Raw genomic sequence first — 13000 nt, forward strand, 5'->3', positions numbered from 1 at the left:
CTTTAGAGTATCTGGGATGAGTAGAAGGTTTTGGATTCCTCTTAAAGGAATTTCTTGGGTGGTAGACTGGGGATGCTCTGGAAGTAGATACACCCACAAACCCACCTCTGTCACTAAGCCCATTGTCAACAAGCTATTCCTAAACATCTGCCCAGCTCCAGAGTACATAAGAGAAAGAAAATAAAAATTTGAGAGAGATGTGGGTTCAAGTGCCAGCTACTCCATTTCCTAGTTTTTAATTTTGTTTTTCTTTTGATGGCCACACCTGCAGTATATGTAAGTTCTGGGCCAGGGGTCGAATTGGAGCTGCAGCTACCAGGCTACACTATAGCCACAGCAAGGCTGGATCAGAGCTGAATCTACGACCTAGGGCAACGCCAGATCCTTAACCCACTGAGCAAGGCCTGGGATTGAACCTGCATCTTCACGGACACTGTGTCAGGTTCTTAATTTGCTGAGCCACAACGGAACTCCTCCATTTCCTAGGGTTTTTTTGTTTGTTTGTTTTTTGTTTTGTCTTTTTGTCTTTTCTAGGGCCACACCTGCAGCATATGGAGGTTCCCAGGCTAGGGGTCTAATTTGAGCTACAGCTGTTGGCCTGCGCCACAGCCACAGCAACTCATGTTCCGAGCCACGTCTGCGACCTACACCACAGCTCATGGCCACGCCGGATCCTTAACCCACTGAACGAGGCCAGAGATTGAGCCCGCAACCTCATGGTTCCTGGTTGGATTTGTTAACTACTGAGCCACGACAGGAACTCCCTCCATTTCCTAGTTTTAGGGAACTAGTTTTAATGACCTTCCTTATTCTGGATTTTCTAACCTATAACATGGGACTAACATGTTCATACAATGGAGGGAAGCATCTATATTACCTGCAATACTTTGTAAACTAGAAGACACTGCATGACATGTAACTGCCATGTCATTACCTGTGGGCAATAAAGAACCCAAAAAGCTGGGAACCACCTTCAAGAGGTGATGTTCATACTTACAGTTCCAAAATCAGGATGTAGGATGTGGGGGACTCATAGGTGTCATGGAGAGTGATGTATTGGGGGTGCTGCAGGTGCTGAAGCAGGGCAGCCTCATGGGCAGCCTGCTCTTTTTTCTTCATTTTTTTGCTGACGAATTTCACAGCCACATCTTTACGAGTAGCTTTGTGAATGCACTTCTTTACTATGGAGAAACGGCCTCTGGAAAACAAAAGGGAGAAAGATTTTGCCAAGATTCCTAAAACAACTAGGTCTCATTTTATTCAATGACGTGTGAAGTTTTATCTCAAGGGGTCAGACAGCAACATTTTATTAGGACTCTACTTTCTGGTATTTTTTTTTTTATTGAAGTATAGTTGATTTACAATGTTGTGTTAGTATCAGGTGTACAGCAACGTGATTCGGAATCTTTTTCAGATTCTTTTCCATTATAGATTATTACAAAATATTGAATATAGTTTCTTGTGCTATACAGCAGGTCCTTGTTGTTTATCCATTTATATTCAGTAGGGTGTATACAGTAATCTTGACCTTCTCATTAATTCTTCCTCATGCTTTCCCCTTTGGTAATCATAAGTTTGTTTTCTATGTCTGTGAGCCTAATTCTGTTTTGTAAATAAGTTCACTTGCATCATTTTTAAGATTCCACAGATAAGCAATATCCTATGATGTTTATCTTTCTCTGATTTACTTAGTATGATAATCTCTAGATCCATCCATGTTGCTGCAAACAGCATAATTTCATTTGTTATGGCTGAGTAATATTCCATTGTATATATGTAGCACATCTCCTCTATCCATTCCTCTGTTGATAGACATTTAGGTTGCTTCCATATCTTGGCTATTGTAAACTATTGTAAATAGTGCTGATGCAGTGGTGTGTGTATATTTTCAAAGTAAGAGTTTTCATCTTTCCCAGATATATGTCCAGGCATGGGATTGCTGGATAATGTGGTAACTCTATTTTCAGCTTTTTAAGGAATCTCCACACTGTTCTCCATGGTGGCTGCACCAATTTATACTCTTACCATTCTGTAGGTTATCTTTTCATTGTTTCTGATTTCTTTTGCTGTACAAAAGCTTTTAAATTTAATTAGGCCCCATTTGTTTATTTTTGCTCTTATTTCCATTACTTTAGGAGATGGATCCAAAAAAAATTGCTGCAATTTATGCCAAAGAGCATTCTGCCTATTTTTCCTCTAGGAACTTTATAGTATCTGATCTTACATTTAGAGCTTTAGTTCATTTTGAGTTTACTTTTGTTTGTGGTGTTAGAGAATGTCCTAATTTAATTCTTTTATTTGTAGCAGTCCAGTTTTCTCAGCACCACTTATTAAAGAGACCATCTCTTTTCCACTGTATATTCTTGCCCCTTTTGTCACAGATTAACTGACCATAGGCGTGTGGGTTTATTTCTGGGCTTTCTATTCTGTCCCATTGATCTAGATTTCTGCTTCTGTGCCAGTACCATACTGTTCTGATATCCGTGGCTTTGTAGCATAGTCTGAAGCCAGGACACCTGATTCCTTCAGCTCCATTCTTCTTTCTCAAGACTGTTTTGGCTATTCAGAGTCTTTTGTGTTTCCATATAAATTAAAATTTTTTTTAGTTCTAGTTCTATTCCTTTATTTTTAATCACAATGTTATCATTCAGAAAAACGATTTTTCCTTCCTTAGTATGTTATGATTCATCAAGATGCAAAAAACTAGCAACATTTTTCAGTCAATGTATTTCTCTGTCATTCTGAACATCAGACACAGGTTCCAATTTCTTTTCTATAAAGAATATATTTCTGCTCTCTTCAGCTCAAAGGCCCTCTCCCTGTCTTTTGGCCAAAAAGATGGGGTTCTCTTGGAGTTTCTGCCCTCTGTGCATGCTGTACAGTTCCTTGATCTGGCCCACCCTTGGGTCAAATCCAGATCAAGGAGAAGCAAGAAACCCCAGAAAACTCACTGCTTCCATTCTTGTCTCTCTTTAGGTGTTGCCTTCCCTCCCTGATATCCCTGCTATTTACTTTTTCAGAATGCTCCAACAGTTGCTATTTGTATTTTGTCCAGAGATTCCAGTTGTAATCAGTGAGAGAGAAAGGTAGCAATGGGCTTATTCCATCATTGCCAGCATCAGAAGTTGACTCATTTTAAAAGTTGGGAACCAGGAGTTCCTGTCATGGAAACGAATCTGACTAGCATCCATGAGGACACAGGTTTGATCCCTGGCCTCGCTCAGTGGGTTAAGGATCTGGTGTTGCCATGAGCTGTGGTGTAGGTTACAGATGTGGCTTGGATCTGACATTGCTGTGGCTGTGGTGTAGGCCAGCACCTACAGCTCCAATTCGACCCTTAGCCTGGGAACCTCCATTATGTCATGGGTATGGCCCTAAAAAGACCAAAATAATACTAATAATAATACTAATAATAATAATAAAGTTGGGAACCAAAAAGCCTTTTGGAAACTTTGTGTGAGTAGAGCCTATCAAGTTGACTTTTGCTGTAGGGTGATCTGAATGGACTGTTTAATTGAGGGAAACTCCAAAGTCAGTATCTTCAAGTCCTTCTTGAGCTGTTTAGATTCCTTAGAGAAAGACCCTCCTACTTGCTGCCTAGAAGACGAAGCCCTGGCCATCCACCTCTGGAGGCCTGGTGAATGACAGCAGGGCTCCTTAGCATCCATCATTTTTATATTCTCGCAACAGCCCTGTTTGGAGCATGGTTCTCCTGCCCTCAGCTGTGCCGGTGTCCCTGAGAACAGCACACTCTGTTTCATCCTCTCCAGAGGATAAACCTCCGGTCTTTTCCTGGATTGGGAGGGACAATCATAGAGCTACTGGAAGTTGGAGAACAGATCTGGGGTCACATCTTCATCTCACCAAAGGTTCAGACAATCCTGCTTTTTGCATCTTCTTTACTCCTATTTCTTTTTTTCTTTTTTCTTTTTTTGTCTTTTTAGGGCTGCACCTACAGCATATGGAGGTTCCTAGGCTAGGGGTCTAATTGGAGCTGTAGCTGCTAGCCTACACCACAGCCACAGCATGCTAGATCCAAGCCGCGTCTGCGACCTACACCACAGGTCACGGCAAGGCTGGATCCTTAACCCACTGAGCAAGGCCAGGGATCCTTCTGCTTTTTGCATCTTCTTTACTCCTTTTTTTTTTTTATTTTTTATTTTTTGTCTTTTTAGGGCCGCACCTGCAGCATATGGAGGTTCCCAGGCTAGGGGTCTAATTGGAGCTGTAGCCACGGGCCTGTGCCACAGCCACAGCAACCCTAGATCCAAGCCATGTCTGTGACCTACACCACACCACATCCGGCAATGCCGGATCCTTAACCCATTGAGCAAGGCTAAGGATCGAACCCGCAACCTCGTGGTTTCTAGTTGGATTCGTTAACCACTGAGCCACAACGGGAACTCCTACTCCTATTTCTAAGGGGTACTGGATCCTGCCCTACCTGAGCCTTTAGGGAATTCTGCTGCACGGGTCATACTGGCTCTCACTTGACCCTGCAAGTGACTTGGATTGAGTTTCTCAGGCCTCTTGGTCATTTGTCATTTCCACTTATTTTTTGGCTTCTAATACTTCTTCCAGTGTCCTCATATTTATGTGCCTGCTTAACAAAGTTCATCTACTACAGATTCAGTGAAGTCTCAGGAGGGAATGAAAATAGATGCCTGTGTTCATCCTGCCATCCTCACCTGAAGGCCTGGTACTGTGGCCTTTTTGGATCCTGTACAGGTAACCAATCAGCACTCCCAAGGGATAACTCTCTGGCTTCTTTAAGCAGCCATGTGCCTATAGATTTTGTTTCTGGTTAATTATGCCATGCTCAAGTGCTCTTCACCTCTAGGTAGAGGCTATAGGAGTGGAGATATTTCTTTTTCACCATGATTTTTCTAGTATGTAATTACTGAAGAGTTATTTTTAACAAGATAGTCACATAGACCTAGAATGCTAGGTTTAGGTGTGGTGGAGAAAGTTGCCTCACTTCTATGGCCTTCGCAGAAATATCTTTCAGGCAGCTCATGTAGCTGTATGTTTCCTTTCCATTCTGTTAACATATATCATTTTAAACGATCTTCTAAAAATATGAGGACTATAAGAAGGAGAAAGGAAAAGCTCCAGATAGTTGGAGATGAAATTTTCAAAAAAAATTGATTGCTTTGAACAATTCAGGAAATTGATCTCTTTTTGAGAAATCGCACAACATACATCTCTGCTAGGTATAACATGCCTTAACCCATGGCTGTCAATGACAAATACAGGCCTGGGGGAGGGATTAACTGGTACATCCAGGTGAGAGAACCTGTTTCATCTAGAACCAGATGGGGATTTGATTTGCTCATTACTGGGGTCCTGTGTAGCTTCACACATTTTAATATCATATGACAAACTATATTTCAATTACTAGAGCTTATTTTTGACGCAAATCGCTATGATGAGAAACAACATATGTTAGTAAAACAAGCGCAGGCTTAAAGTCAGGTAGCTCATATTTTGAATCCTGGTGCTACACTTACCAGCTGTGGGATGTTGTGGGACCTTGAGAAAGTGACTTAATCTCCCGAGCCTGTTTCCTTTGTTGGAAATCTACTCAAACATGACATCATGAGTAACTTTTGTGAAATATCTGCATAGTATCAGGACCACTATAGAACTCAATAAGCAGCAGCAGCATCACCACGTCAATTTTCATTGGCCCATTGAACTCCCCCCCCCCCGCCCAATCTGGCTACACAAAGAAGATAGGAAAGTAGAGTGAAAGTTGGGTTTTGGTTTTGGTTTTTGTTTTGGCAGGGGGTGTGGGGCACAGAGGGTTGGCCACACCCATGGCACACGGAAGTTCCTAAACCTGGGATTAAACCCAAGCCCAGCAGTGACATCACCAAATCCTTAACTGCTAGGCCACCAGGGAATTCCGAAAGTTCGCTTTTGATAAAGACGCTGTAACAAAAGGCAGTGAATTACATTGTGACTCCTGCTTAAGGAACAGGAATAACAAATAGTTTGGTTATCTCTATAAGCTCTGGCACAACCACTTAAGAAATTTTATCCTTCACTGAGAAATGTCAGTCAGGGATGGAAATGATGCTAATTGCCAATTGCTAGTGGGGGCTCTTTTACGAACACATCACAGGAGGGTGGGTGCCCAGTGAGACCTACCCACCTTCTCTCACCTGCACCACCTGGAGATCAACGCATCACAGGCATGACTCCTGTTCTGTACCTTCCCATCAACTATTTATTGAGACAGGTGATATTTTTGAAGACAGAGTTCTCTAACACACCAAAAGGGACAGAGGGACAGAGAGGAAGAAGGAGGGGAGGTTGGACTAGAAATTACCGTAAAATAATGTGCTTGACACGTGGACGCATAGAGAGACGTATACTCAACAACTAGTGATATACATTTTTCCAAGGAACACATGGAACTTTTAATGAAAACTGACCCTGTACTCATCAAGCAAGTGCCACCAAAATCAAGGAATCAGTATTATACCGACCAAGTTCTCTAACCACAATGCAATTAAGATAGAAATCTGCGATGAGAAGATAATTTTTAAAGATCTCATACATTTGTAACGTTTAAAACATTTCTATTACAATTGGGTCAAAACATAGTTGAAGGAAAACTACTTTGAACTGAAGGGTAATAGAAATGTCACATATCAAAACTCGGGAGATGTAGCTAATATTGTACTTTGAAGAAACAATCGAGCCTTAAATTCTTCTTCTTTTTTTTTTTTCTTTTTCTTTTTAGGGCTGCACCTGTGGCATATGGACGTTCCCAGGCTAGGGATTGAATAGGAGCTACAGCTGCTGGCCTACTCTAAAGCCACAGCATCATGGGATCCGAGCCCCACGTGCAACCTACACCACAGCCACAGCAACGCCAGATCCTTAACCCACTGAGCGAGGCCAGGGATTGAACCTGCATCCTCATGGATCCTAGTTGGGTTCGTTAACCGCTGAGTCATGAAGGGAACGCCGAACCTTAAATTCTTACATTAGAAAAGTAAAACAGCTGAGAACTGATGAATGAAGTCTTTAACTCAAGAAGTTAGAAAAAGAGCCATAGAAAATACACATAAGTATTCTAGCTTTTTTTTCTTCTTGGTATACAGAGAATGCATGTAGTGAAAGAAACAAAGAAAAACATGTTATTCTGTTGTGCTATTATTGTGTTCATGAATGAGAAAACAGAAAAGTGGGTCATTACCTTCCAATTTCATTCAGTTCAGTATAAGCTGAATCAAAATTTTCTTTCCAAGAAATGGTGGCGCCATCAGCAGCGGCATCTTTAGAAGAGAAAGAATCCATTTATGATATTGAGGAAATTGTATAAGAATTAAGATGAATAGAAAAGCTCCAGCATCACCCCAAAGCACTTCTCATGACTAAATATCTAACTCAGTGGGAAAATGCCATGATTCTTCGAAATGTTATCTAAAAAAATATTATCCAAAGGGAAACTGACATGACTCCCTGTACCATCAACGTGAATGAAGGAAAAACTCCAGACAATCAGAAATGTAACTTCTGGATATTTTCCAATAGAAATTTGGTAGAAAAAAAATGAAAAGGGAGGAAGAAAAACACTTTGAAGGCCTAGGAAAGCAGGTGAGAGTCAGGGCTGGAGGGAGGCAGATGCAGCAGAGGAAAGGGGATGAGCGACAGGCCAAGGAGCATAGGAAAGGAATGAGCTCAAAACATTCTAAAAATTGGCTCTTTCTCACCCTTTTGTTCGCTGCATTAATGAGCTTATCTGGTATAGTGAATGGTTTAGTGTAACTCAAAATATATGCCTGAGTAGGATCTTCAGCAGCATTACCTTGCATGATGTGTTAATTCCTGGCAATGATTTATACACACACACAAACACGTACACCAGTATCTGTGCTGTCTGCTGGGGAGCAAGGCCCAGGGAAGGAAGCGACGCATAAGCAGTGGTCATCCCTCCCCTGGCTTTAGGCAGCGGCTCCAGAGAGGAGCAGTCAAGCTGCCACAGCATGTCTCTTTTGACCCCGGTCACTCCAGACTGCCCAGAGCACAGCCCGGCCAAGTCTGGACAGGGCTTATCCTTAGTGAATTCTGAGGAAAGAGAGAACCAGGGCCAAGGTTTTCCAGTGAGTCACAGGCCCATGGAAGCAAAGCTGAGCGGGGTGGGCAGTGGGGAGGAGCCTGGGGAGCATTAAGGGGGCGGGGCTACAGCCAGGGGTGGGTCCTCGAGGTCCTCAGCTCCCCTGGAGATGCTGGAAACCCTTCATCCAGTGACACGGGTTCACTGTGTTTTAAGTACAGTGACCTCCTCTCTGGCTCCAGCACACACAGCTCACTGCCATGCCCTGTCACTCCTTGGAGATTTCTTCAGGTTAACAAGTTTCCTCTTACAAAATGTCCCTGGGACCAAGGTGGCCTGGTGAGATCATGAATAGAGGGGCAAAATAAGAAACACATTGGTAAGATACTCATGCACAGCTAGTGCAACGCATTATCTTAGCTAGTTATTTAACCATGCACATAAAAATCTATCCTTGTTGAAACAAAAGACATCCTGGGAGGGTTGGGGTTGAGGAAACTATCTAGTATTCATTTTGACTCAAATCTTCAGCCAGGTTGCTTTCCTCTTCCCATTTTATTTATTTTTAATTTTGATTTTTTTCTTTTCAGGGCCGCACGTGCAGCAGTAGGAAGTTCCCAGGCTCGGGGTTGAATCGGAGCTGCAGCTGCCAGCCTACACCACAGCCACAGCAATGCCAGATCTGAGCCACCTCTGCGACCCACACCACAGCTCATGGCAACACCGGATCCTGAACCCACTGAGCAGGGCCAGGGACGGAACCCGTGTCTTCGTGGATACTAGTTGGGTTTGTTACTGCTGAGCCATGACAGGAATGCCTCCTCTCCCCATTTTAAATTGGTGAATGGGGCTGTCCTGATGCTGTGGGTACACTTAGGCGGGCAGGGGTTCTCAGGGAAGAGGAGGCTTGGTGTTCCAGTCTCAGAAGAGGGGTTGATAGTATCCATGTGACTTGTGGCTCCTGACTGCCCCTCTCAGTCAGGAGGGGCACACAGGTACCAGGAGCCTGGCAGGCCCAGGGTAGCGGGGGCAGATCTAACTTTTGCTCCAAGACATTTGAAATCATACTTTCTGGGAACACTTCATCAAGCCTCTGAAGTGTTACTTGTCAGAAGCCGACAAGCACATCCAGGTCGCCTCTAGCCCAGTGGCCGGATGTGCCAGTGGGTAGCAGTGCCATGAGTATGGGACAGTTGGCCAGGTAGCTGGTCCCCACGGCCCGGGTGCCAGCAGGGCTGGGACTTACCGTATTCTGGAAGTCTCACGAACTCCGAGGGCTCACTGGGAAGGCTGATGCCCCAGGGGTTACTGGCACTGACCCTGAACTGATAAGGACTCCCAGGACTGAGGTCTTCGATGACAAGGTAAGTGTCCAAGGTCGATGCTACCGACTGCTGCCAGGCCTGGGAACCTAGGGCACAATTTCCAAGGAGAGGGCAAGAGAAAAGGCCAGACACATTGTTTCAAAAACCTTCAGCACACAATGAAAGGAAAATGGACACATTCCATTCAAGGGGCAGTTGAAAGCCTGTCTTGGGCCTTTCTGGGGCAGGTTTGGGTTGGATTTCCTAAAGGACTGAATACATCATGAGGCGTGTGAGAGCAGTTGGCCTGCAGATTCTGTTCATTTTCAAACTGGAACTTTCACCATGCCCTGTGGGAGCAGACAGAATTGACAGAGGAACCAGAGCAAACTTCTAACAAGAAAAATATGTGGTAAATTTATAACAAAATGAGAGAAATATACATCTGGAAATGGAAACAGAATGGACATGAACATGTACTGAGCACTGCCTGTAAAATACTGTGGGAGGCGCCTTCCTCTAATTCTCTCATTTAACCTGCTCGCTTTAATCCACAGAAACCCAATGAGCATGAATCTCACTTTGCAGATGAAGAAACTGAGGCTCAGGAAGATTTAACAATTTTCCCAAGAGAACTTGGTTCATAAAATGAACTAAAGCCTGAGGAACGCCAAGGCTTAGAGAGCTGTCTTCCAGCTCAGCACAGACACCTTTGCGCCAAGGAGGGAGACACTGTGACCAGCAAAAGAAGAAGGCAAATGGGAATGGCTTTAAAACTTCAGAGGCCTGTTTAATAGAAGAGAAAAGGGTTAAAAAAGAAGAGCAACGCAGAGCAGAGTAGCGTAAAACAGAGGATTCTGGTTCCATGTGCAGACAGTTGCTTTCAATTCAGGTGTCATCGCACGTTATTAACAACCAGAGATGTGTTATTAACAACCAGAATGACCCCGCAGCATCTCATTTCAACCAACTCTTCTTGATCACAGGGGCCGGGCTCAGTTGTTTCCACCATCCGAGGGAATGTATGCACTCTGAGCGTGTCAATGTAACAAATTTAGAAACTGAACAATTTAAAAAGTCACTGTGCCTATAGGGTGGGGGTGGGGTGGGGCTCTGCTTTTGCTCCCCCAGTTACTTTGCTGGGGAAAGGATCACAGATGAGCAACCCAGAGACCTGGGTTCTCGTGTCAGCTCTGCCTCTTATGAACCCCAGCCTCGTGCTTCTTAATTTTCTTTAAGCCTTAGCCTTCTCATCAGTAAAATGGGGTCGATTATCCCTGTCTAGAGGACCCAGCCTGTTAGGTAGGGAAGTAAGGGCACATGGAGGTACTCTGCCACCTGCCACGGGTCATTATCATTTTGGCAGAAACCCCTGCTCAGTGTTTGAAATCAAAAGCGGCTGCGGCCTGGCATTGAGGCCTTTGTGCCTAGCTGGAAGATCAGCTGATGAGAGGCAGGAGGCAGAGAGTTTTATGACTCTGGAGGACCTGCTTAGGAGGGAGAGGAGGTAGAAAAAGAAGGGTGGGGGAGCAGGGACGGCGCACCTTCCTCTCTGTACTCCACGGTGTAACCAGAAATGGTGCAGTTTCCCGTGCTGGATGGGGGCAGCCAGCGGAGGATCACGGAGGTGCAGCTTCTCTCCTGGGCAATGGGGCGGTTGGGGGCCGCTGGAACACCTGCCGAGACAAGAATGTACGGTCAAATGCTACCTCTGCAGAATGTGACATTTTTACACCAAGGCTGAGAGTCATCTAGGGAAGGCTACCTAACCTGTGTCTCAAATGTTTCTTCTGACCTTCTCCACCGAGGGACACCTTTCTCCAGGCCCGAGGGACACCTGAGATAGACCTTGCCGTCCTCAGACTAAATACCGCCCAGTGGAGAGAAAGCCTGCCCAGGGAACTACCCGGGATATGAATGGCAGGGTGCAGACAATCCTTTGCAAGGATTCTGATTTTTCCTGTTTGCTGGAGCTTTGCTTTGAGCTTTCACAGTGGACCTCTTCTTCCCCAGGTCTCAGGGAGCCCTTGTAATGTGGAATTAAAATGTTTGACTAATAGAAATTCATAGAGACAGGAAGTAGAATGGTGGGTCCCAGGGGCTGGGAGGATGGGGGATGGATAAATGCTGTTTAATGGGTGCAGAGTTGGCTTTTTTTTTTTTTTTTTGGCTTTTCAGGGCCGCACCTGTGGCATATGGAGGTTCCCAGGCTAGGGGTCCAATCAGAGCTACAGCTCCCAGCCTACACCACAGCCACAGCAATGCCAGATCTGAGCTGTGTCTGCGACCTACACCACAGCTCACGGCAATGCCAGATTCTAATCCACTGAGAGAGGCCAGGGATTGAATCAACAATTTCATAGTTCCTAGTGGAATTCATTTCTGCTGTGCCATGACAGGAATTCCTGGGTGCACAATTTCAGTTTTGCAAGATGCAGAGTTCTGGAGATGGGTTACACAACCACGAAAGGTACTTAACACTACTGAACTGTACACTTGAAATTGGTTAAGACAGTAAATTTCACGTTACATGTATTTTACAATTAAAAATGAATATTAAAAAGAGCATAAACAATGTTTATCAAAGAGATTGTACCTTGCACTTTAACCGTAGCCGACGTTGATGTGGTGCCGTGGTCATTTGCTGCTATGCAGGTATAAATCCCGCTGTCCTGGGGCATCAGATTGCAGATTTTCAGGGTGATTTCCCCGGAATCACTAGGGATACCAAACGGATGCCTTTCAAACTCCGTTAAGACAACTGATGAGTAAAGGTACCTGGTGTGCTGAGCTGAATCCTCAGGTCCAAGGTCTAGTCCCTGTTCTGTTACCTTCTTACACACCTTGGGTGATGACCTTCCCTCTCTAGCTGCCCAGTTCCATACAGAAGAAGAAAATTCTTACCATGCCCATCTCTCGAGTTGGTTGTAAATGAGGGACAGTAAAGGAGTAAAAGGAGATAAGAATTCGAATGTGGTCTGAAATATATAAAGTCCTGTACAAATACTGGTCCCCAATATTACTAGTATTATTGCTACTTTGCAGTATGGTCCTAAAATATTTTCAGTCCACAATGAATAATGTACCAGAAAATGGGAAGGCTAGAGAATGAAATGTTCAGGTGGTTCCCATCCTATGTGTGGGACCCTCAATAAGTAAGTGAGTTAAATAAAGGCAAATTCCTCTCCTAAATCACTTTCCCAGTAGTCCCAGCCTGGGGTCCCAGATGTCAAAGAAAGACCTGCAATGAAAGGGTTAAATTCCGAAGTCACAGTCAGCTCCACTCCTTCCCACTGGTTGTGACATAACCTGGTGATCTTCCTGAGCCTCACCACATACCAACTCTCCCACTAAGCTCCCTGGGGCCACTGAGATTTTACCACCTGGCCAGGTCACAGGCAAAAACCTGAAGTTAAAGGATGCAGTGTCTTGATCCTAAGTGTTCTTGCATAAATGTTTTCTTAAGCATCTAGGGCTTGGTACCACTTTTCCACGGTAAGCAGTGGTGTGCAAGAAAGTTTTTAATGAGTAGCAATCCATATTAAAGAATAATTGGAAGGCAGTCCACCAACTTTGAGTAAAGTCTTTGTGTAGAAGCATGGCGGTGGCTGGATTTTCAGTATTC

The 13000-nt window shown here is 44.3% G+C and overlaps 1 protein-coding gene across 1 annotated transcript in view; it reads right to left on the minus strand.

The window, feature by feature from the left end:
* The window catches only part of KALRN (kalirin RhoGEF kinase), a 623278-nt gene that overhangs the window by 11298 nt on the left and 598980 nt on the right, over positions 1-13000 (minus strand). Inside the window, 5 exon segments of the mRNA XM_021071254.1 lie at positions 998-1198; positions 7211-7289; positions 9318-9482; positions 10920-11051; positions 11972-12093. Of these exon segments, the coding sequence (XP_020926913.1) occupies positions 998-1198; positions 7211-7289; positions 9318-9482; positions 10920-11051; positions 11972-12093 (699 nt within the window).

This window comes from Sus scrofa, chromosome 13 (genome assembly GCF_000003025.6).
Source record: "Sus scrofa isolate TJ Tabasco breed Duroc chromosome 13, Sscrofa11.1, whole genome shotgun sequence".
Classification (NCBI taxonomy): Eukaryota; Metazoa; Chordata; class Mammalia; order Artiodactyla; family Suidae; genus Sus; species Sus scrofa.